Source organism: Contarinia nasturtii, unplaced genomic scaffold, assembly GCF_009176525.2.
Source record: "Contarinia nasturtii isolate CC-2019 unplaced genomic scaffold, AAFC_CNas_1.1 Cnas_scaffold_1037, whole genome shotgun sequence".
NCBI lineage: Eukaryota > Metazoa > Arthropoda > Insecta > Diptera > Cecidomyiidae > Contarinia > Contarinia nasturtii.
In genome coordinates this window covers 5287387-5312858 of record NW_022198383.1, presented here as the reverse complement: position 1 = coordinate 5312858, position 25472 = coordinate 5287387, and the positions used below count along the sequence as shown (strand labels likewise).

At 34.4% G+C, this 25472-nt stretch overlaps 2 protein-coding genes across 5 annotated transcripts in view; both read left to right on the top strand.

The window, feature by feature from the left end:
- LOC116344526 (fibronectin type-III domain-containing protein 3A) overlaps window positions 1–21588 on the top strand; it is a 32618-nt gene extending 11030 nt beyond the window's left edge. For 3 of the 4 annotated variants that reach the window (XM_031773125.1, XM_031773122.1, XM_031773123.1), the window contains exons 6-9: window positions 11590–11783; window positions 16496–16709; window positions 16806–19447; window positions 19554–21588. In XM_031773125.1, the coding sequence (XP_031628985.1) occupies window positions 11590–11783; window positions 16496–16709; window positions 16806–19447; window positions 19554–19946 (3443 nt within the window). In that variant the 3' untranslated portion in view covers window positions 19947–21588. Of the gene's footprint in view, window positions 1–2594; window positions 2829–8057; window positions 9324–11589; window positions 11784–16495; window positions 16710–16805; window positions 19448–19553 lie in introns of those variants that run through there. The other variant, XM_031773126.1, reaches the window with a different exon arrangement.
- A 2484-nt stretch (window positions 21589–24072) lies between these two features.
- Window positions 24073–25463, top strand: LOC116343871. The gene is made up of 3 exons (XM_031772160.1): window positions 24073–24181; window positions 24249–24795; window positions 24867–25463. The coding sequence occupies exons 1-3, from the start codon at window positions 24104–24106 to the stop codon at window positions 25232–25234; spliced, it is 993 nt and encodes a 330-aa protein (XP_031628020.1). The 5' UTR covers window positions 24073–24103; the 3' UTR covers window positions 25235–25463.
- Window positions 25464–25472: the final 9 nt, after the last annotated feature.

The following is a 25472-nucleotide window of genomic DNA, read 5'->3' as shown; positions in this document are numbered from 1 at the left end:
GAAGCGTTAGTACTTTGTGATTGATACAGATGCAGGTCATCAGGTCGATACTGATACTATATAGACACTTTTTTGCGCATACCAAGAAAAGAAAAAAAAAAATGAATGAAAACATCAAAATTTCATGAAATCAAATCCGTTGATTGAATAGAATGAATTACTTTTGTTTTTGTTTACAATTTGAATTTACAGCGAACTCGAGAAAGAAAATCTGCGTGTGTTCATTGATACGTATTTCTTGGTAATGTTTTTCAATTAGTGTGTTCATTAACATTTTTTAAGAATTTTCATAATGCTTTTTTTCATTGTGTATTTCGTGAAATGTTATGATTCTTTTGGATTATTGGATTTTAATGGGGATTATGATTCTTAATTGCTTAATGTATCATCAAGTTATTTTTTGTATAACTTGAGTTGAAATTATACGATTTTTATTAAAATTGGTAAGTTTTTCTGGACTCCTGTGGGTTAGAAATATTTTTTTAAATTCCACTTGTTTATCGATGCATCGAGCATAATGCTTCCAAGTAAATGGGTGTATTTATTTTTGTAATAACAAAACATTACAAAAAATGTGCAGTAAAAATGAAAACATTTGTTATCACCAAAAGGAAATACGATTTTTTTGTTGTCACGTTCTGATTTTAGACTTTCTTATTGCGTTTTCAAATTAAATTTGTTTTTCGTATTCATAGAGGCGCTCGATAGCCTGTGTATATCCAAATGAATCGCAAATCACAAATATATGTATATGAATGCCATCGGTTTTCGTTAAATGCACAGAAAACATGAATCATATTATAATACAATACAAAAATAATAATAAGCGTGTGTATATACTCTTGCTTGATTATCACTGGTTAATGAAATAGAGGACGGGAAAGACCATTCAAAAATCAAAACGTTGCAAAGAGATAGTAAAGTTGAAAAAAAAATCAAAAGTATTGTTGTTATAACTAAGCGTAAGCTTTCTGATTTGTGAGTACCAAAATGATTAGCCTCTGAAATGGTCCATTCACTGTCAATTTTTTCTCTGCTTCGTCTCTGTCGTTGTTGTTGTTTTTTTTTTTGCAATCGAAGTCAAGAGTTAGACAGTGTAACTAAAGATTTGCTTTTCTTTATTTTTGAATTGAAACTTTGCCTTTTCTGTTGGGTATTTCCGTTTACGTAATGTCTAAGAAATAATGAATACTGACAGCAAATCAGCGTAGACTCGGCTCCACTATAGTGGAGAACAAACCATGCATATATACATATCATATGAATGTATAATAACAGTGGTAGTCGCGAGAGAAAAATCCATTCCATTCGATCACATCGTCGTACTGTGCAGCACAGCACAGAAAAATGCATCGAGACCGAAGCGCTTTCTTTTTCTTATTTTTCTAAAATTGTTTCTTTTTCTGTATACATACCATTTTTTTCCTCTTTAAATGTTTGGATATGACATTTATAGTGGTGGCTCGTTTGTATTTGTTCCAATTCGACTCTCTGTCGACGACTCTTTTCTGTACCGATACTGAATAAACGGCCTTTTAAGTGGATGTGTTATAATTATGAGTATCTCTCTATAATTTACACATGTATACATGCGACCATTGGGCCGTCTCAGTTTGTAAATGCATAACAACCAAAGAAAGAAACAAAGTGTCGAAGGAATCCATCGGACTGTGTATATGGCTTTGTGTATATGGTGCATACAGAAAAAAACGCACAGACTAATGCCGTGATGCGATCAAATGAAATCGTAATGAACACACAATATGAATAAAATACATTCATTTCAATTCAATTTGCTGCACTATAGTAAGTCAACGAAATGTATAATATGTTCGGTTTGTTCATGGATGTTTCAGAATATGTATACGCAACAGCACGACACAACAACAACAACAACAATAAAAGCAATAACAACAACAACGAACAAACATACTCGACAGTATACACAAAGTATTTAGTCGATGATTTGCGGCACGGCACAACTAACTGCTCTCGCATCGATGCATGTATGTTAGTGTTCATTATGTTGAATCCCATTCACACGATCACTTTACTCACAGTGAACCCGCATAGTGATCACTACAGTTCACTCACACACTGTACGCTCTCGTTCGCAATTCGCTGTTACATTTCGATTTGTTCACTTAATGCTATTTCAGTGTATACGCGCCACAGTCCCATAGCCGTCAGTATGCGATTGTGTTTGAGTGTGAATGTGTGTGTGCGCGCCTCTCTCTCTCTCTTGCTGTGCGTTTTAAACCTGCATTCCAATGTTTCTCTCGTACAGTTCTCTCGCAATGAAATAACAGCAAGTAAATCAGTGTGATTTGAACCGTCGGTAATAAATGGTGTCGGTCATTTGAATAAAAACGAATTAATAATATATATATTGGAACACAGAAAAACCATATACACAAAAATTTTTTTTAGTTTTTCTGTTTCCTTCCTTCTTTGCGTTTTTTTAAACTGTTGTTTATTTGTTCTTTTCAAATTAGTTTTTGGTTTCGGTTTTATTTCGGCATTAGTCTGATTTTCTTTCGTCTATTGTTTCAATTTTTATTTTGCATACGTAAAAAGAAGCAACAAAAAGAAGTATCGAAAAAAAAGAATAACAAAACAAGTATATTTTTATATTTTCAACGAACTGCCACAATTGAAGTGAAGTGCTATCATATTTGTTACGCCGAACAGCTATTTTAACTATACTATATATTGGAATTCTAGTGCATTACGTGGCTGAAACGTTTCTATTTTCATTATTCCTTCATTTGTATGCTAAGTGTCGTGGACAACGTGCAATTGAAAGCATTCAAAGTGTTGTGTAAAATGTAAATGTCCAAAAAACACCAATCTCTTTTATTTCATTGGAAACCCTTATAGCAGTTCCGTCGAAAAGTTGTTCAAGTTGATAAAAAAATTGCATATATGAAAATAAATTTAAAAAAACCACAAGATAAGCCAAGCCGACTGGCATTTGTTCGCAACGCAATAATGAATTCTTAATTTAAATATTGATGTCCTTGTTTCATCGTGCTGCGACCGTGTCATCATGACTTGAAACGGTTTCTAAGAAATCCATAAATAAATCAATTTCTGATGAATGCCGACTTCATGCATTAGACAAAGCGAAAAGAGAAGAAGAAAAAAACCAAATCAGGAATATTTGCTTGTCTGCATTTACTTGCAGTGAACATTTTTATTCGGAAAACATTTTTTTTTTATGTTGTAGAAACTTTTGCAATACACATACTATACGTATACAGTTTGCTAAAGTAATTTGGTCAATTTTAATCATCTGAAACAAATGATACGAGCACTGTTCCGAAGAAAAATCAGCAAAGAGAAAGAGAGGCGTTGCAATCAATAAAAACTTAAAAAAAAAACCATACACAAACATCCAATTGAATATTTCGAGAAGAAACAGCATCATAAACGCAACGAAAACAACAACATTAACATAGTCGACGAGAAATATGGCCGCAGTGAATATGATAAATAAACTCGTGAATCGCGTTTATTTCAAGTAATCGAATTAAATTGATGTCATTGGTGTGAGTGCGTTGTTCATTGGTTCTACATCTCTCTCTGTGTATATTATGTCCATAGATTTATGTGCACACTGATTGAACAAACTTCGTCTGGTCAAACCGATTTTCGATTCAAAGCATTCATTCAGCGAAATTGTTGTGTATGACGTTGGCTGGCACATTAAGAGCACAATGCTGAAAATGTTCGCAACGCAATATACAACAAAAATTCAACTGCTGACTCTGCATATCATTCACTTCGAGCTCTTCAAGTAAATAAAAACAATCAAATGCGACGTATTAAAATATTATCACGATATCGTAAATGCCGATGGCTGGCCATCCATTGAGCAAAATATATGCTCGACGCACATCTGAATCTTACATCCGTTTACTACACTTAAATCGTTCCATATACGAGCCACATCAAAACCATGTATACTAAATATATATACATATAACGGAAAAAGAAACGACTAATCGACTATAATCTAATATTTGATTTACTCTATGAATCATGTCTAGCACATTTGAGCTGATTTTGAATTCAAAAACCGGAATTGCTGACAAACTCCATTCAAATCAAAATGTAACAAAACTGTCGATGGGAATATCACCACCATTTGTCTTTTGCAATGTGTTTCAACCAATCGACACAAAACAAAGGCACATTAAAGTGAAAGATAAATCATTTCTCTCTCGTGAAACAAAATGATAATCGCATGAATAAAAAGTCAAGCGAACAGATTCCAATCTGCGCCACTAAATTTTTGGGAAATGTTAGCGGCAGACATGAATATTGCTACATTGTTTAACTCGCATCAATCCCATTGCAAAACACGTATATTCATTTAGAAAGGCCACTATTTTGCCTTTAAAGTTCATATACGTAAATGCATATACTCATTCCGCCTCTCTCAACATTGCAACATTATTACGCACACAGTCATCTGAAAGAGGCGAGAAGGGCGCGATCACGTCAGATTTCTGAAGTAGCAAACATTTCAGCGAATTCTTTCCTTGATACAATGTGACATCATCATTTTAAACTTTCAAATGCAATAAATTTCATGCAAAAAAAGAGTAGAGTGCTGATATTGACAAAACCAGTTAATTCGCTACTGGCGAATGAACCATTCAAGTAAAGCTGACAAAAAGGCCACCGTTTTTTTTTCTCTTCTCTCAACTTGGTTGAAATGTCGTGATTGAAAGCATTCACAATCATCCTTTTTTTCATTCCACTACATTATTGTTTTATCTCATTGGGATCATAAAACGAACAAAAAAAGAAACAGAATGCACGCGACCATAATGTTGATTGTTGATGATGATGACGACGATGCTGGTACGTAAATAAACCATGCGAAAAGTTCAAAACACTCAAGCAATCACAATCCATTCCATAAAAAATTATTTGTGGCATCAAGGTAACGATGATAAGAGCTCTACCGATGTGCATAAACCACCACAATGGTTTAGCGAATTTGATTTTGGGAATCCCAAACGATTTTTATTTTGTCCATGTTTCCACAGTTTATTTTTTATTGCCACAGACTTCGTCGAATTGTGCAATAAATTGTGGAATTGAGTGAATCAACAAGAAAAAACTGTACTATTTAAAATTCTTTTGGAAAACTGAAAGTTTTTTTTTTGCAATGTGTTACCATCATCATCATAGTCACCATCAATAACAACATTATCATCATTCATCACTCTATGTCATCATTGTCGTTGTGCTAACTGTACTCGTTAAAATTTCTGTACATCCAAAGCGGGCGAATATTTTTTGAATTATTCACATAATATTTTTTTTTTATTCGAACGGTTGTTTATTTGCTCTTTGTTTGCAATGAAAGAGCGCAACAAGTACAGAAATATACAAAAAATAGTGTATACACATACGTAGAGACAGAGCCAGACCAACACTATGATCGGCATCATCTTCAGTAAAATATATATGAAACATTCTAATACAGCAGCAGCAATAACAACAACAACAAAAAATGAATTGTATCCAGAGGACCGTAACAAAAAATCAAGTCAGCCGCACGCTGAACATACATTGCCAGTCAAAGACTCCCAATCTCTGGGTTTATTAAAACAAAACATTCATTGATACGTGTTGCACGGAACATAATGAAAAACAGAGACGAAAAAACGCTGTTGAAAAGAGATAGAAACGAAATGTAAAAAAAAACCTCTGTTCAACAAAATGTAGGGAAAAAACCAAACTTTCTCATACATTCAAAAAATACCGAACACGAATAGCTCGAGCAAGAGTTAATCTCGATCGAAGCGCGCGGCATTTGCATGGTTTGATGGTGTGGGTTTGGCTGCGGCACACGTTTCGATATAAATCGAAAATGTGAGAGAGCAACAAACTTGATTAAAGTTGTGTTCTATGTGTGTGCCTACAATGAACATGCACGACACGCACACGTAGACGCTCTTTCTCTTGCCAATGCTCTGCTTGCCGCATTCAATAAGATAGCGCACACAGCATAGCAATCTAATACATTCACAAATTGCTTTGGAATTAAGATTACGTGACAATGACACGATCACTTTTTTTTCTCTTATAATAAAGTTTGACTGTTTGCTATTCCATTCAATGTTGTATGTGCCGCTGGTGGAGTGAATGCAATGCATGAAAGTATGTGGATTTTGAATGGTTCAAATAAAAGTAACGGAATATTCGCTTGAGTCGCAGCAGCCGCTAATTTGAGCTCTGTGCTTAAATTCTCGAAATCACTGCGAAAAAAAAATTATGATACATACAACAACTACTCAGAATTTGACGCATGTACTAAGTAGACAACTCTATGTGCGCACAACATAAACCAATAAGCAAATAGATTTGTAGCATTAGCAGCAACAACAGCAACAAAATGATATTATTATTGCCGAGTTCTAATGTATATATCTCTAATTAGTAATTCTGTTATTATGACTGAAATATTTTATATTTTTCTGTCCAAGTTTTTCATCGATTTTTCCCATTCCATCCAAGCCCATTATTCATTTTATGTTTTGTGGCTTGCCATTTATTCTGTACGTTGTGAGTCTACACAGATGCTGGGTAACGCTGGCACGACACTCGATCGCAGATCGTGATCTCTATCATTCTTTGTTTCGCCATTTCTCGCCATGTACACGAGTATTTCAACTGGTTGGAGCATATATATACACTTTTATTTCACTCTTCAAAGACAAATCGAAAAATAAAATTCAATCTATTGGAAATGTTATGAAAGCGCGTTCGCCAATTCGAATTCAACCAATCAACGAATATAGTGAGAGACACAGAGCAAATAAACCAAAAATACTTTTTTTTATGTTTAAAGTAGAAAAACAACGTACACATTTCTAAACATTTAGGTTGAAATTGGAAATATGTATGTATGTATGTATGTACAAGTTCGCACTAACTCGACCAAAATAACCTTTAATACGCTTTTTTGCCCCATTATTTCTTTGGTTCTAATAATTGAAATGAAATAGAAAAAAAGCAAAAAAAAACGAATTTTCGCAAAGCGTTTGGCGAGTTTTTAACATGTTCATTTGTCGATTTCACGTTTTCTTTTGTTTTGTTTTGTCTGCATGTCATTTTAAATTGTCGAAAAAATTGCTGCAGCGTCATTAGAATTTTGTTTTTACTTTTTTTAATTTCAACTAATTGAGACTCGTTATCGTACTTGAAGTTTCAAGTAAGAATCGTGATCGACCTTTTTCGCATTCAAACAGCAACTAAGATATCAGTTACGACGTAATTTTTTTATTTACAGAGAGCAATATTTGCGGATTCCATGAGCAAAACACGTAAAAAACAATAAAATGCTGCACTTCACTGCTAAATCAATTAAATATTTTTTTTGACTGTGAAATGAGAATTTCACGAACCATACGTAATCGATATAAGTTAATCAGTTTGCGTTCACTCATCTCAAATGAAATATGATTCCTGAGTTCAGTCACTTGAATCAAATATAAAATGGACTCAGTTATGAGATAATTTTATATTATGCAAACTATGTCAGACTTGAGTATAAATGTTCAACCATACAAGAATGGTATCCTGTGTTTGTGATTAAACATTGTACTCACCTTACATTAAATAGATCAAGATATTTTACTCGTCGTCATATAATATCCTGCGAACCATGAACTCTCTCTCTCTCTCTTGCGTTTATCGCCCGCTCCTACTTTTTTTGGATTGGATAATTAATTTTTACCAATGAAGCAATCGTCAATTTGTATTTCAATTAAAAACACCGAAAAACAATAGAAGAAATGAAGTTAACACATCCCATTCAAATATCAGACATTTTATAAAAAGACTTATCTTTCCATTTGGTTTGAGGAATACAATGGTGAGATTGTAACCCAATTTTGATATGCAATTTTTTTTTCTCGTCCAACTTGAATAATTTTTTTTTTGGTCCGTTGTGATCAACAAAAAAGCAAAAACAAACAACAATCAGCTTCAGACAATCTAATGGTTTCAACACGTGCACACATTCTTTTTTTCAGAAAATATTCAATTGAATTTTGTTACATTCTCTTTCACAAAAAAAGACTCTAATAAAAATGTGATTGTAATAAACAAGTATCGAAAGAGAAATTGGTTGATCAAAGTCGGAGTGAATAGCAAAGTGTAGAAGAAAATGAACTGAAAGTAAAATAGTTAACAAGCGAAAACTCTCAAAACAACAACGAAACGAAAAAAAATAAATAATATTTTCGAAATTACAACAAGCCGCGGCTTAGACAATCAAAAACATTATTCGCGTTGTTGTCTATCAATTTGGTGGTGAAATATAAAAGTTCATACTTTGATTGGTGTTATTGATTCCAAGGCACTGAGACGATTACGAAGAGCACCAGTCTTGGTGTTTTCAACGAAAAAACAACATGCATAAAATTGTGCCAAATTCAAACAAAATCATCATCAGCTTTTAATTGGATATTCGTGTATTTTGTGCTTAGAAACATTCTATTTACAAAATTCAGCTACACCCAAATCGAATTCAAAATGTTAAAAGAAACGCGTTTTTCTCTGATATAAAATTCAACATAGAAAAAAGAGGCAAAACTACGAAAAAAAAAGTTTAAGGAGAAAGTATCGAAACAAGCAATTGGAAAGAGTGCATGTTTTTGTTTGTTTGTATTTTAACGTTTTTGTTTGATTGCGCAAAACGAAGCGAAAAAAAAACGAATCAACGAACACGACGAAATCACCACTGATTCAAATCAGATTTCAACGAATTTGACTGGTAATTTTCGTGACATCATACATTCTGGTCGGAGAGTTATAAAATACCGAAAATATGCGTATTATTTCGGAGCCAAGCCTTGCGACTGATACATTAATTGCACCGAGTACGAATCAAACGGTCGTACCGAGTACATCACCCTCATCGTCAAGTGCATCATTTAGCCCGAACTCAGATCCTGGTATGCCGACCACAACATTTCATCCAGCACATAACAATCACAATCATCGACCATCTTCACAGCCACCACCCGTGATACATCAACAGCCAAACCAAAATATTCCAAATGCCGGTGGAAGTGAATTGAAATCAACTGAAGAAAATGCCGCCGGAAAGTTTTTTATACGTGGCGAACGGTCACAGCCCGCCTATCCACATCCACCGCCGCCACCCATTTCCTTGCTAACCAACAATCAAGGATATATTCCATTTACTAGTGAATTTTATACAACTGATCAAGGATATTTCATGCCACAAGAACTTTGTGCTACACATGCACCCATATGCTTGCACTCTGAATTCGGTAAGAGATACACAACTAAATTCAAAATAACGTCATCCAAAAATTTTACACTGGGTTTTATACATTCGATTTTCTTTGTCTTATTATGTATGAATAAGAGCCGATTGGCTCAAATTAAAATAGAATGATGTCAAAATGAGAGAGAATGAACTCAAAAATGTCTGTAGCTAAAAATAAAACCATGAAGAAATGGATTTTGCGATTATACTGAATTCCAATTCAACGAATCAACAAAAAAAAAGAGCATATTTTTTTCTTCCAGCAAATGAAGATAAGAACGGCATACATATTCTGAATACAAAATGAATCTCTGACAGTGGAACCGGCTACTCTTGGTTGCTTACATTACATATATAGATAGAAAGATATTGTTATTAGTATGATTATTGCTTCATTGCATAGCCCGTTGAGAGTGTATAGCAAAAATTATCGTAAATTTTCAAATAAAATGCATTTAAAGAAATACAGAATATCTTTAAAACTGATCTGAGAGTGGAATGTCTTCTGTTAACCTTGCGACCTTGGAGAGATCTCTAATAAACAGGTTTTTATTTTCATTCCAAACTCGATCTCTTCATGCGCATTCACACACATCCACGGTGATGTGTGCTGACGATAAACAAATCTTGACAGGTAGCTGCTCTGCTGAGTTGGACTTTTTGCCCATAAAAAGCGAAATATTTTCTTTGATTGTTGCATACAAAGCGACAAAAAGTATCCAAGCGTAAGCGCGCTCCAAGTAAAAACGCTTCAAAATTTAAAGTGCAAAACGTCAAAAATATTTCAAAACAAATATAACAAAGTACTTCAAAGTAAGTTAATGCTGTAGAAACTGACAAGCAAATCACTCTAAAATGTAAGAAAAACAAAGAGAAACAGCAGCAGCAACAACAACAGCAGCAGAACTGTTTTTTTTTTTTTGGAAATCATTTATTTGTGCTCACAAAGAATGGTTGTTGAAGCGATGAAATAACCCATTTTGTCGTTTTCTTCCTCGTATCCACATGAATAGAACCGTTCACTACAATTATGGGAAAGCATGCAGTAGTGCGTGTGCGTGCATTACCCATCAATAGTAATGAATATGTTCTATGACGAGAGCACATTATAATTACATATATGTATATTCACAAAGAATCGTTCTAAATACCATTTTTGTTTGCTTTGCTTACTCCGCCGTACTCAGTAACGGTTCTCCACTGACATCTTTAGTTTTTTTCCACGACTGCATTCAGTCTGCAGAAAAACGAATAACAAACAAACTAAAGAACCACGCCACATTTAACTTGTGCAATCAATCAATATTTTTATTGGCAGAAAATGCCAATAGAATGTTTATCTAATCACTGAAAAGAAGGCATTTCTACTTGACGAACTCGAAAAAAAAATTCATTTTTCTCTATTCTATCATCGCATACTTGTGCGCACGTTCGTTCGATACGATGTCATGGTAGAACGCTATCAATCCCGTCCATTCAGTCTTAGTTTTCGTGTATTCAGAGAGGTACACACAAGCGTCCAATGCTCTAATCAATTGTATTACCGTTTCTATTATATTTTACTTTAGAAGAAAAAAAAATGTATTCTGTTTCTTCAGTTTATTGACCTCGGTGGTTGCGGTTGCACGATGTGATCGTGCTTTGGATGTGACAGAGTCAATAAAAAGAGGACAGAATAACACAAAGATCGAGAGAAAGAAAAATGACAGGATTGAGTATGCTCTTTCAAGTTCTTCTTTTTGTCGTATTCTCTCACTGATGCAGAATGTTGCTTGGTAAGCACAGTGGTTCACAGTCATCGAACTTCTTATGTTCTTTTTTGCTCAATTATTTTCGACGAGCAAATTCACAGGAATTTTATATTAGGAGAAAGAATGCACAAAACTCTGTTTTTTTCTGCATTGATTAGCAATTTATGTAGGTCGTTCGCTTTGACCCAAAAAATGATGATGAAAACACTATTTTTTGTTTCGAATCGAACATTGAATACGTTACTTTTATGCAGTTCACTGTCTTTATTTAAGTCTTTCTTTTGTTTCTTGTACAATTTCCCATCGTAACAATCTTGGTATAGTTTATCGTATCATCGCTGGAGTTTTACACTGATCTTATAAATGAAATTTTGCATGGGGCATCGACAAAAAATGTGGATTGTCATGAATACTTTTGCATTGACTTTTTGACAAATTTCTCAACACTCATTTCGTATAAGTTTCATTGTGTTTTGCATTGATTTATTTATATTTTTTGTTTAATTGTGCCTTTAGGTCCCGTGACTGTGCCAATGGTTTCACAAAGTGGATCGCCACCAATTCCAATGCCTGTTCAAGTACCGCCTGGTCATGTGATGCAACAAATCGTTGATGAAAATGGAACGCTTCGCCATGTTATTTTATCCACAGCACAACATCAACAAATTCATAGTCAAGGCAGTGTTCAGCCGCATATCCACGGCCATTATGTAAGTAACGAAATATCTTGCAATTACCACTTCTTGAATGAACGAAAAAAAATTTCGGGTTTCCCCCGACTTTCAAATTATCGCCATAAATCAAAAGAGAGAGAACAAAAAAGAAAATCTCATTTGCGATAAATAGCGTGTAATTTTGTTGAAAGTTTAATTTACTATGGTGTCTACAAGACGGTTAGTTCAATGTCAACGACAAAAAACAAGCTCATCGATTTAGTGCATTTGAATAACAGAAAAATAACAGCACGATTGAATTAACCCGTGACCCAATTTGCGTCGTACTAGGCCTAATATTTCCACATCATCAGAATGAACGAGATCATACCGACGACGACGAGTGTCGATTCATTTTAAACTTCAGCAATATGTGTGTGTGTGTGTGTGCGTTATGTTTCCGATACCATAGTTGGAAATTCCGCGAAAGCCTACTTTTTCACCAATCCCATAACTGAAGAATTTCTTATGCATTGCATCAGAACCGTTACCGACACAATTTGAAATTCCACTCATTGTGTGCATAGACGAGAACCGTGCGTTGAATGCATTCTAACAGACCGTCACAATTCCTAGACTCACTTGGAATATATGCACACACACACACACACACACACACACACACACACACACATACAAATGTATCGAGGCGATATTAAGCCGGCATAAGCACACACACTCACGTTATGTATCCATTAATATTAATGAGCAATGATGCATTCAATGCTTTGAATTTCCATTACAATCAAGTGCTTTATTTTGTTCAATTCTCATATTGATAATTATACAATTTGGTTCCGATTTAATTACAACCACTGTGCGAAGAGTGTTTTGGCCACTTCTTTTCCATTTACGTCAATTTCATCCATTTAATTTTGTATTCATTGGTCAATATTTCAACAACCCATACTCTTCAATACATTTGTTCAATACCATATATACATTTATCATTGTCAAAATCTTACAGCTTCGACTTTTTCAATGGAAACGAATTATTAAAAGAAAGAAAAGATGCTTAATTATGAACGAAATCCGGTTGAAAGGTTGCATAAAAAAAGTAATTTGTTGCATAAAGAAATTCCACGAAAATTTTAGAAGGGGGAAGAAGAAGAAAAAATGATATTGATTACGTTGGTTTTTTGGTTGACGATTAATTGGAGCGATTCATTTGTTGTTTCGATCTTTCTCCCTTTCTCTCTATCTCTCTATCTCTTTTTCATTACGTGCAATAACATTCGCATTTTGGGTAATTTTACAAGTGGAAAAGGCGACTGAAGCAAAAATACCGGAAAATGCAAAGTGAATGGCACCAATGTAAAATGCATGGCTCGAAAACGATTACAGTCGCTATGTGTATTTCTTTCACATATTTTTTTTTTTTTATTTTATTTTCATTGTTCGGCGATATATTCATTGCTGAAATTGTGGTAGACGTTGATATGTATTTTAGGTATAATAGCAACAACGAAATATGTACCAACAGCAACGACTTTATATTTCATATACAGAGCTCACATGTATTACCGCCACGAAATGAATCAATCTGTAAATGCATTCATGATGAACAGAAAAAAGTACTTGTTGGCGAGCAAAAAACACATACACCCAACAACAAAAACAACAACAACAAAATAAAGTCAGCCATTAAACAATAACTGAAACCAGCGATATTTACGTGCATACACATATTTTTCCATTGCAATGTACTTTAAATGTGATATAGAAAGTTGGTTATGCATCGGCCGCGGTATCTGCTTTTGAAAGGTGCACAGCGTGTAATCTTTCATCCGCGCATCGTTGCAAATGCGGAGAGAGACAGAGAAATAACTGCACTTGTACGATTTTCATAAAGTAATTGTTGGAATGCGCGCATCAACACCATACATAACACAGAAATACAGAAACACACACACACACACATTCATTATATCTTTGCAATTGTCAAAGGAGGAATACACAAAAAATAGTCAAACACAACAGCCATACGATGAGTGGTAGTTCATTGTATTCGGTGTGCACAAAAAAAATGATGAATGACATTTTTAATTGTCGTCTGAATGAAATTTAATTAGTGTTGGATATGCACTGGACCTTTATTATAAATATTTCACCGCTGCTCTTTATTAAAAAATCTCTCTCTCTCTCTCTCCCTCCCTCTTGATCTCTAGCAAAACAATCTGTCGAAAAAAAAACATTTATTTAGCTGGCAAAAAAGACAAAAGCTAGAGATGGTGCAGTAACACTATTATTTTCTCTGCATGTCATTAGTAAGAGAGAGAGAGCAAACAATCATTTGCAAATCATTAACATTATTCCTTTAGGTCCGTTTTATTTGACTTTCCTTTAAATTACAGTGTATCTTTTGTGCTTATTCACGAGCCGAGAGTCAAACAATCTCGAATGTCATTTCATGCGAAGCAAAAGAAAACAACAGTCAACATCCGGCTATTAATGCAATCGCACACACAGGCAAAATAACGTCACACATAATATTATATTTTTTTTGTTTTGTATTTTATACAAAGCGCTTGTTCAAATCCGTTTAATGCGATTTAATATGGTTTCAAGATAGTCTCTCATAGTCATATATTGGTGCGAACGTGCACACGCTGGTATGAGCAATGTATACAAATTATTTCAAATACTATAAATCTTTCATTGGATATAAAGAGAAAAAAAAGTGATTTGAAATAAAATAAGCTAAAAAAAACTAAATTAACAACTGGCAAAGTGAATGTGAAATGTGTACGTGCTTAGAAACAGTGCACATACAACATTTGCGCATAAGCAAAGCCAACAAACATTCAGTTCATTGGAGAAAACCATTTCGAAATAGATATCTCCTCCATCTCTAGCGTTAGTTCACAGACAGCCGCAACCGATTAATACATGCAGCGTCTTAAAATCTATTGTTACATTTTTTCTTCTTCATTTTCAACGTTGCTGTTGTTGTAGTTGTTGTTGTCGTCGTCATCGCCGCCATCATCATAATAATCATCGCCATGATTGTATTTCTGCTCGTTATGCATCTTACAGTATTCCGTTTGGTTTTGATTGTGTGTTTGGCTCAGTTTCTCTTGAGTCACCATCGCCCAATCGAGACACAGACTTTTGCTCATTTGCTGCAAATATATTCTTGCAATTGAAAATTTCAAAATGATTTATTTCAACTTGAGATTTGAATTTGAAGAAGAAAGCCATAACAAAAGCAACAACACAAAACTGTTGTTTCATACACATCACTTTCACAACAACCGCAACCGTTGTGGTGAATGATCGGCGCGCACCAATTCAACATGTACACTAACAACATGGAATTCAACGCACGGCCACCTTTCAAGGCTTTTTGCTTCCGTGGTCGTTCATAATATTCGACTCGAAAAATGAGCGAGATGAAAAAAAAACAACAGAAAATGCCATGCATTCCATTCGAAAACGACACGTATTTTATTTTTAATTTCGATTCTCATTTGAAATGTTCTACTTTGAGTGTTCATTATCGCATTATTTTTGTACAATGTAATTTTGCATTAAAATCGTCCTGAAAGCAAAAGTGACTCAAAAAACCCATCGGCCTAACGCGAACATTCACTCTGCTACGTAATTTACTTTTCAAAATGTAAGTTTACCATAGCTGCGATATGCGAACATTTTCTTGGTTTTATAGAGTTCTGTCCTTGTGGAACATATGAATAAATAATGATCGACTCACTTGAAAGCAAACGAAAGAGAAAGAGAAAAAAATGCCATGCAAATTCAATAAATATGATAGACAAAATGTAGTCAATAGAAAAAGATGTGGAACAACTGTTTTTTCAACCACAATTATAATTAAAGTTTCTAATTTTGGATTTAAAAAATGCGTACTGAAACGAACTAGTTTTCTACCCAGAGATCAAATTCCAACGTGTATGAGAAATAGGGAGGCAGAGAGAGAGAGAGAGAAAGGCTCGTAAAATTATTTATAATCAATTAATTATGACAATTGAATGGTCGTTCAACCCCTTTTTCTTGCACTGTATGCAAGGGCTGCTGATTGCAGTATAACATCGGAAAATAAAGTGATTTCATTGTAATGCAATTGAATTCAAAAGCAAAACATCGATTATCGGTCTATAACGCGACGTTCACATTTTTTTTAAGTGTATTCAACTGACATAAACGTACGTTGAAGCGATACGCTTCTCATTAATGTAGACACAATACAGCGTATTGAATACACATGACTTTTGTACAAAGTACTTGAATGATTAAAATGCCAACAGCAACAGCACTCATATATTATTGTCGTTATTTCTCTTGCATTTGTATTGTATACGTGGATCGCTTTTTTGCCGTTTTGTTGCCACCGACTGATAAATTGACAAATGAAACGAAAACAACAGAATAACGTATAGCAGGGGAAATTCGTTATTAAACAGAGAGAATATATAGTTGTATTGAATTTTTAAAGGCAAAGTATGAATTAAAAGCAGTTATCAGTGATCATAAGAATTACCACCGAAAATTCTACAGTTGAATTAATTACGTTCAAACGTTGATGTGGCAAAATTGTGCATTTGTCAATTCCGATCATATACGGCATTTAGTCACGATTTATATTTTAATTTTATATTGTAATTAAATAAAGTTTTTCCTTACACTGAAAAGAAAATTAGAGAATTACAATTTTAATTTTTGTTTTTCGCTTTTCAATTACGATAATTCAGATCAACGGTGTCGGACAACATTTCTATAGTGCCGTACCATTCGCAGGGCCGGGTCCGCATTTTCATACGATACCTGGTGGTCATTTACAACCTCAAACAATGCATTCACAACACTCACCATCACCACCAAATACGTATCATAAGGATGAACGTTCACAACGACAGCATACAAAGCTACTAAGGAAATTAGATCAACAAAAACAACGAGAAATGAGTGAGTAGAAATGTTGATCACTAAAAACATCAATTTACTTATAAAACTCCTGATTCGACGAATAATAATAATCAATATTTTTTCAAACCACAACAGATTCGTCAGCATTGTCAACGCCAGCTCACTCACCATCACCACGAAAGGCTGAACTAAATGGAATAAAACGATCGGCGAGAAATGGCGCTTCGTCTGTTGGCACATCCGAAGACGGCGAAGAATCATCGAGTGTACCCGACGAAGATGAAGATGTAGCATCAATTATAGAACAATTATCCAATGTGCAATTACCACAAGTATCAGAAATAACTAGCCGCGGTGCATTAATCCAATGGACAGCACCAACATCAACTGAAAACGTAGTATTAAATACACGTGATTTGCAATACCATGTACTGTTGAGTGATCGAGGCAAGGAGGGCAAATACAAAGTTATTTTTAAAGGAAAATCGTTATCGTGCCGAATTCGTGATTTACGACCAGGTCAAGAGTACTATGTGTGTTTACAGGTTTATCTGGAAGGATTAAATGGACAACCATCGGAGGCGGCCGTTTTTGAGACGCCATCGTGTGAACCAGATCAACCTTTACCTCCGAAATTGTTAGCTAGATCAAAAAATTCATTGCAATTACGATGGAATGCACCAAATGATAATGGTGCACATATTCAACAATATGTGCTTGAATGTGATGATGGCAAAGGGAATGATTTCATTGAAATTTGTAAAACACGTGGAAAACAATATAGTTTACAGAAATTACAACCATCCACCGAGTATACACTGCGATTGGCTGCAATAAATGAACGCGGTCGATCAATATATTCAGATACGGTAACCTATAGCACATCAGGTAATCCACCATCACAGCCGGACACACCAATTCTAAAGCATGCCACATCATCATCTCTTCATTTGACCTGGTCACGTCGATCACAAGACGAGGAATACGTATTGCAAATCAATGATAAAGATAGTGGTCATGGATTCTTGCCGGCGTACACAGGTCGTGACGTATCTTATGAATGCCAAAATTTACGACGAGCAACTAGCTTTCTCTTTAGACTTAAAGCCGAAAATGAAGCTGGACAATCACCATTTAGCGAAGAAGTAACATTTCGTACATTGCCAGAACGACCGGGTCGTCCACAAAAGCCACAAGTAAAGGGAAAAATTCATGCCAATCACTTCAAAGTGAAATGGGATCCGCCCAGTGATCGAGGTGGTGCCGAGATAAAATTGTATTTTGTGGAAATTAGTTCAGGTGCTTGTTTTGAGCGAATTTATACAGGACCCGAAATAGAAACAATATGTGATCGTCTAAATCCAGGAACAACGTACCAAGTGAAAGTTGCATGTGAAAGTGTTGGAGGAACTAGTCAGTTTTCAGAACCATTGACAGTGACAACCGAAGCCGTTGCACCCGATGCACCATCTCCACCGTACTGTAGTAATCCACCTGAACCGCACACAGCCATCTTACAATGGGACAAACCGGATTACAATGGTGGTGCTCTAGTTACCGAATTTGAAGTCGAGCTACAGCACCAAACAAACTCACAATTCAAAGAAATCATCTACAAAGGAAAGGATACTTATTGTGTGGCCACCAATTTGCAACCGGGTGAATTGTATTGTGCCCGTGTTCGATCAATTAATCGAATTGGTTTCGGTCCATGGTCTAGTGATTTTGAATTTGCCGCTGGTGCTGCTGCACCAAATGCACCAAACCCACCAACCATCATTGTTCGATCGGCCACACACTTAACCGTTTCGTGGAACGAACCAAAATCAAATGGTGCACAAATATCCGAATATCGTTTGGAATTCGCTCTAAACGATCAGCATGACTGTTATAACATCACCTATCAAGGTGTCCAAGCATCAGCTGAAGTCCGAAATTTAGCTCCGTTCACTACATACTACTTCAGGGTGTGCGCTACTAATGTGGCTGGAAAGAGTCCATATTCGGATGTTGTGTGTCAAAAAACTTTGGCCTCCGTACCAAGTGCACCGACCATTGAAACATTCGAAGAGAAAGCAACATCAGTATATTTGACTTGGCGAGAGCCACAGGATAATGGTTCCGCAATTACACATTACAACATTGAGTACATGGATCGCTTGATATCAACCGATGGCAATGTGTTGGAGTGGTTTATTGAGGAATTGCATCCGGAAACAACGTATCGATTTAAAATTCAGGCTGTGAATGACATTGGTATCGGTCATTTTTCGAATGTGTTGCGTGTTACGACAAAACCTTTGCCGCCAAAACCACCAAAATTGGAGTGCGTCGGTGTCGGTCACAATTTCCTCAAGCTCAAATGGGGTGACGGTCGAAATACGGACTTTGTTAGATTTTATGTTGAAATGTATGTTGCACGCGCGCGTGAATTCCAAGAAGTTTATACAGGAACTAGTTACCTATGTAAAGTAAATAAATTGCAAGAGCAAACCGAATATCGATTTCGGGTTTGTGCCGAAACCGATCATGCGGGTCTCGGTGACTATTCGGATGAATATCTATTTAAAACAAATATAGCGGTTCCCAGCAGCATCAAAGCACCACGAATTGTTGAAAATACACCGTCTGCAGCGGCATCTGCAGCAGCAACCTCCGCCAATACATTCGAACGAAACAGCATTACACTGGAATGGCAGCACAGCAAAAACACATTCCAAGATGTTGTCGAGTATGTGCTTCAATGGTCAAAGGACAAAGATCAGGAGTTCAAAATGGTGAGCATCCATATTTTTTTTTTGTTACAAATGTTTTCTCGTTAAAATCCATTTCTAATATAATGTGTGTGCTCTTGCACAATTTCCAAATTAATTGCCGTTTCAGCTCTATCGAGGACCAGAAACTCGGTTTAATGTAGACAATTTGGAGGCCGGTATCGATTATACATTCCGTGTGTGCCCAGTTCGTCACGTACATGATTTATTTGGTGCCTATTCGCCACCATTACGATATCGAATTCCATCCAGTTTAGATGCAAACTTAACAAATTCATCAGTGAACAATCGAAATAATAGCATCGATGTGGTTGATGCACCAACTGCAACGCGCACAGTCGGCTTATTCAAACGGAATTTACATAGGATTACATCAATTTGCTCGAATCGTAGTCGACCATCCAATCAAGAGCAAGCTATTCTTCTTGTGATATTTTTCATGATCACAACGGTCGTAGTTGCTGCAATACTTCAAACATGGACACGATCAAGCAAAGAGTGACGGTATAAATCATTTTTGCAATATCAATAAGTTCACACACACACACACACACAAATTCAAACATAAAAGTACACATTCAAACAGAACCAAACACACACACACACAAACACTCATACAATTCATTCCAATATAAAGAAATATACAAAAACAAATGTAAGATTGACAGGAAGAATTGAATTGATGTAAGACGAATTGGCTTGCGTCTTAAAAATTGAGAGATTGAGATGACATTGAATTGCCATTTGAATGCGGGCAGCTCCCTTTCACGTGTAGTAAGTCCGGTAAACTTGAATCAAATTAGTTGAATGATTGAAATACGTTCCTAAATGATTCATTTGCGGCAAATAATCGATTTGAACGATGCAATCATGTGCATCTCACCTGCAAAGCAAAATAAAACAAATCAATTCACATTGCAAATGCAACAAAGGAAATAAAACACAAATCATAATTTACATTTATTCGTATACAAAAAACCAATTATGGAAATTATCAATGGCGAAAATTAAGTAAAAAAAAATTATACATAAAATGATATATATATATTTCTATAGATTCCTAAGAGATAAAACTATTCAGCTTCATTTTTTTTAAATTGTAAATACAATTATATGGAATTGTTTGCTTTTTTTTTCAATATGTTTACTACAAGCACAGGCACATTTTTTAAAATTATTTTTTTTAGAAAGCAAAATGCATGCATTTGATGTGATGTCCTTTTGCTTATGAAGCATGCATCAACGTATCGGTAGATAGATTTCGCTCCAATTGATTTGGTAACATGGAGTGCAAACATAAAACAGAAATCGTAGAATGACATTCATATTGTTATTCATTATTATAAAGTAAAATGAATAGTATATTTTTGTTATTGTTTCCTTGTAATGTACACAAGAACAACATAGAATGAGCATAAAGTGCAGTGAAGTTTAATTAAATTTTGTTAATTTATCTAAAGAAACATGTGTAAGTGCAACAATGAAGAAAAAAAAAATCGTGAAACAGAGACAGAAAAAAATTCATTAAAATAAAATAAAAATCCAATTTATACAGAGAAAAAGATAAAAAAAAACTAACAAAACGAATGGGGCGATTCACTGAAGAACTTTTGCGTTCATGCGATGCAACATTTGTTTATTTCTGTTTACTCCATTCCTAAATGAAATTTATGCATATGTATATTGTGGTTAAATATTATTACTATTATTATTATTATTGTTATTTTTTATAATGTATGTTTATGCGAAAAGTATGAGAAATGAAAAAGAAAGAAACATGGTTTATTGGCATAAGAAAGGAGTAAGCAAATTTATTTTGATTTCGCTGACAAAAGCTTCACAAAAAAATTTACTAGTGCGGAAGGAAACAGCATGAAATATATTTAACGAAAAAAAAAACTTTTTTTACTGCTTCATTTAAACGGTGTCATGGGTCAAAAGAAAAGTAAATCTGTAATTCGTGTTATTCATATTTATTGAACAATATCAAAAAAACATAATAAAATGAATGTAAATAAAACTGTCCATTTTGACGAAACTCTAGTCGAGTTGTCCAACGAAATATAAAAAATTGATTCGTTGAATGGACGAGAGATGTAAATGTTGTGCGTAAAATAAAAAAGAAATTCCCAAGTGAAAAATTACATTCCTTTTTGAGTACAATTCCATAAAATGCATATGAATCCCATAAAATTACTCTGCCACGAAACACAATCCAAAATGCGAGCACATTGTTGTTTTTTAAGTGCGTTTGGTCCACGTCTGCATTTATTTGATTTTGTACTCTTCGTTTTTTTCTTCTTTTTTTGATTGGAAAAATTGCTCTAGTCAGGTGATCAAAATTACGTTATGAATAATATAACCACGAAAATTTATGACACAAACAAAACCAACATACAGCCGAAAAATAAAAATGTCGAAAGCCAAGCATTTATCCCAATCTAAACACAACATATACGTTCATCCCGCTATAGCAATAGTAATGCTTTAGTGATTTGTCATAAATCGGGCAAATATGAATTCGAAAAGAAAAGAAAAGCTAAAATGATCATGACATTACATTAATATGACACGGTGAAAAGAAATATCGCTAATTGGTGCTATTTTTTATAAATTCATTTTAGGCGTTCGCAATTTTTGCTGCAATGATATTTTGCTTGTATATTTTTGAAGATTTTTCTTTATTTATTCTTTTTTAATGAAGCAGATGAAACTCTTCTTCTTTTTTTTAAATTGGCTAAGGCCATTCAAAAATTATGCGAATTATACAAATCAACACAATTTTTATCTAATTCAATCATCGCATTTCTTATGAATACATTACCAATGAATAATATCCTATTATATGTAATTTTTTTCTGTGGCGAACATTTCCCATCAACAGACACATAGAAAGGTTTTAGATTTCGCTTGGACATTGCACCAGACTATACATTCACATTTTAAACTAAACAGTTTTCATAGCTGACAATTATATCGGGAGAAAAAAAAAAGATAATCTAACATACATGCATTTCCTTCTCTTTCTCGCTCTTCGAGTGTTTTTATCGGGAATAAATTCATATTACACTAACTTATTTTATAATTAAACGTAATTTTTGAATCAGTATTTGAATGTACAATTTTATTAAATAAATTCATAAAATGAAATTCCAATGACAGTGAAAATAACATAAATAACATTTCATTCTTATTGAAAAATTAAAAGAAAAAAAAACAACAAAATCTAAGAAAATAGCACAAATTTGCAAACAGTTCATCGCAGAAATATCATACAAAAAAAAAGATTTCGCCCGCTCAAATTTTAAATGAATGACTTCTGAACAGTGGATTTAATTGATTTCAATAGGCAAGCAACAACATAGCTACTAGGAAAGTGTTCAAAACATGACATTTAAAGTCAGTAATGGTATTCACAATTCAAAAAAGAGAATCGATTTTTAAAAAAATATCGCTGTTTATGTTGGAATCGCACGAAATTTATAAATTTTAATGATTCGTTTACGATAAGTCTACATAATTACATGTTCCCCATCATTGAAACAATTATTTTTAGCCGTTTCTATTCTATTTAAATAATAATAATCAAAAAAAGTGAAAAAAAAAACAACTAAAAACACTATTTATGAGCTAAACAATTTTTTATTTCTTATAAAATTGAAACGTTTATTAAAATACGTAAATCGTTGTAAAACCGATTCTATCGATCTACCTAAAGAATAACAAAATTGAGCTGATGAATAAATATGATAATGTCATCTTTTTTGTTTGTAAATAAAAGAAGCCAGAAATATGTGAAGAGCTTCAAGTATATAGTTGATCGTGATTTCTAATACGGACTCAGTCAAATGCAAAAAAGAAAAAGCACACACACAGAGCTCTATCGAAAGATCATTCCATGATGAAAATATCTCGAAATTTTAGAGTTGGTTTTATGCTAAACAAATCCAGCGTAATAGTATGAAAAAAACCGACGAAGATTCAAATGAAAAGCATTCTTAATACTTTATTTGTCGTAAAAATTTCGTAGCAATTAAGAAAGATTGATGAAGAAAAAAACCTAGTTCTGGTCTTGTTGTGTTTTGTGGAGCCATCCCAAGAAAAAATGAATACTTATATGTATATGTCAGTTCGATTCCAAATTAAATATGCAAAGCAGTCAACTAAAACAAACAATAAATGTTTCAATTTTTTTTTGACTTTCATGAAAAATAAACAAAAAATTATACTGGAAAAAATGAAAACAAAATGAAGGAAAATTCTATTGAAAATGTATATATTTAACACTATGACGATGATGATGATTACGACGAAAGAAGAAAAAAGTTGATAATGATTATGATGACGGACGAAAAGGGGATATTGTATTTCTAATGTTGTATAAGATTTAAGAATTGCATACACAAAAACATCAAATAAAAAAAAGAAAATATATTCTATTTTATGTAAAAATAAAATTGTGCATTTTTATTTTAAAAAAATTAGTAGATGGTACATGCATTTTTGGTGAGTATGATTTGAATTTGTGTGCGCTTACTGCACTTTTGACACTGAACGCAATCATTTAAAGCTGTAACAAATAAGAACATTGAACGCACGCATGCAAAATCAGTGCACGTTATGATATTTTCAGCGAACATTCCATCAGATTGTGTTTGTATGCCTACCGTATTCACACGATTGTTTAGTCTCTTATTTTACCGCTATTTTAAAGAAAGAAGACGCCTTAAAATGTCGGTAAGTAAAGTTCTTAATTGGCTCATGTGGTGAAACATGGAGAGTTTTTTAAAAATTTCTCGATTAGTTAGTCGCACAAGGCAATGGAAATGGGGACAAACCGGGCGATGGGGATAAACCGGGCGATGGGGACAAACCGGGAAAGTGGGGACAGTGGCCAAAACATCCAGTGAATCCAATTTTAATGGCTTGTGCCTGCTGCGGCCGTGTTCATTTTATGCGAACAATTCACTCGGATGAAGTATTCATAGCGATGTTGGAGCGGGGCGATTATAAGAGATGGTTTAAATTTTGCGAAAGATGCATCGCCTGGGGTAGAGACCGGGTGAGAGAACAACGACGCGAACGTGGAGAATCAAGTCGAACATCATCACCAGAGCCTGTTGTCTCGCCCATTACTGCATCCGGTGTTAGTCGGCGCCCACCAGTATCACCAGTCTCGGGAGCCGGTGCCATTCGACGTCGCAGAAGTTCGCCATCATTTGAAGACGCTGATTCACAATCTGATCCAATCATCAAAGACGATCCCTTGATGACGGAAATAATAAATCGAAATGCCAACCTCATTGGTGAACGTTTATCTAATCCAAATGTTTCGCCAATACATGTAAATGGTAATTTTCGACATTTCTTCTACACCAGTGATAATAAATTTTGTGTGAAAATTTCAATTTTTCTTCAACAGTTTCATCCAATGTTGAATATGTTTTCGAAGATAATACGCCAATTATTATAAACATGGCCGACCAGCCCATCACATCAATGTTCGATGGTGCATTACAAATTGATAATATGAATGCACATCATAGTGATATAGACTCATGGGAAATGGATGGATCACAAGATAATTCAATGGGGCAATTCGGTCCGTTAGATCAAGATCTACTTAGTCATGAAAATCTACTCGACGATCCAAATCTATTCGAAGGTCAAAATATACTCGATGATCAAAATGATCTAGAAGAATTAGACGCAGAAAATCAACAAAATCAGCAAAATCCACCAGCAAATCTCTCGCCATATATTTTAAGAGATGATGATGTTATATTATGAAAGCAGAATTCATCCGATAGAAAACCAATTCGTCGAAATAATTTTAAGCAGTTTTTAAGTTGTGCCGAACCGAAAAGCAAACAAAAAGTCACTAAAAGTGTAGGGAATTGTTTCAATAAATATCTGTGTGTATTAATTTTAGAATGTTCTGTGCCAAGTATTCAAAGAAATTGTTAACAGTTTGATATCTTTTTTATGTTATGCGAACAAAATAAATACTTTTATAATTTGTACAATT

Coding starts and splice junctions, on each gene's coding strand:
- LOC116343871 (XM_031772160.1), top strand. CDS start 24,104: ATGCCTACCGTATTCACACGATTGTTTAGTCTCTTATTTTACCGCTAT. Junction 24,182..24,248: donor GAAGACGCCTTAAAATGTCG/GTAAGTAAAGTT, acceptor TTTCTCGATTAG/TTAGTCGCACAAGGCAATGG. Junction 24,796..24,866: donor TTCGCCAATACATGTAAATG/GTAATTTTCGAC, acceptor TTTCTTCAACAG/TTTCATCCAATGTTGAATAT.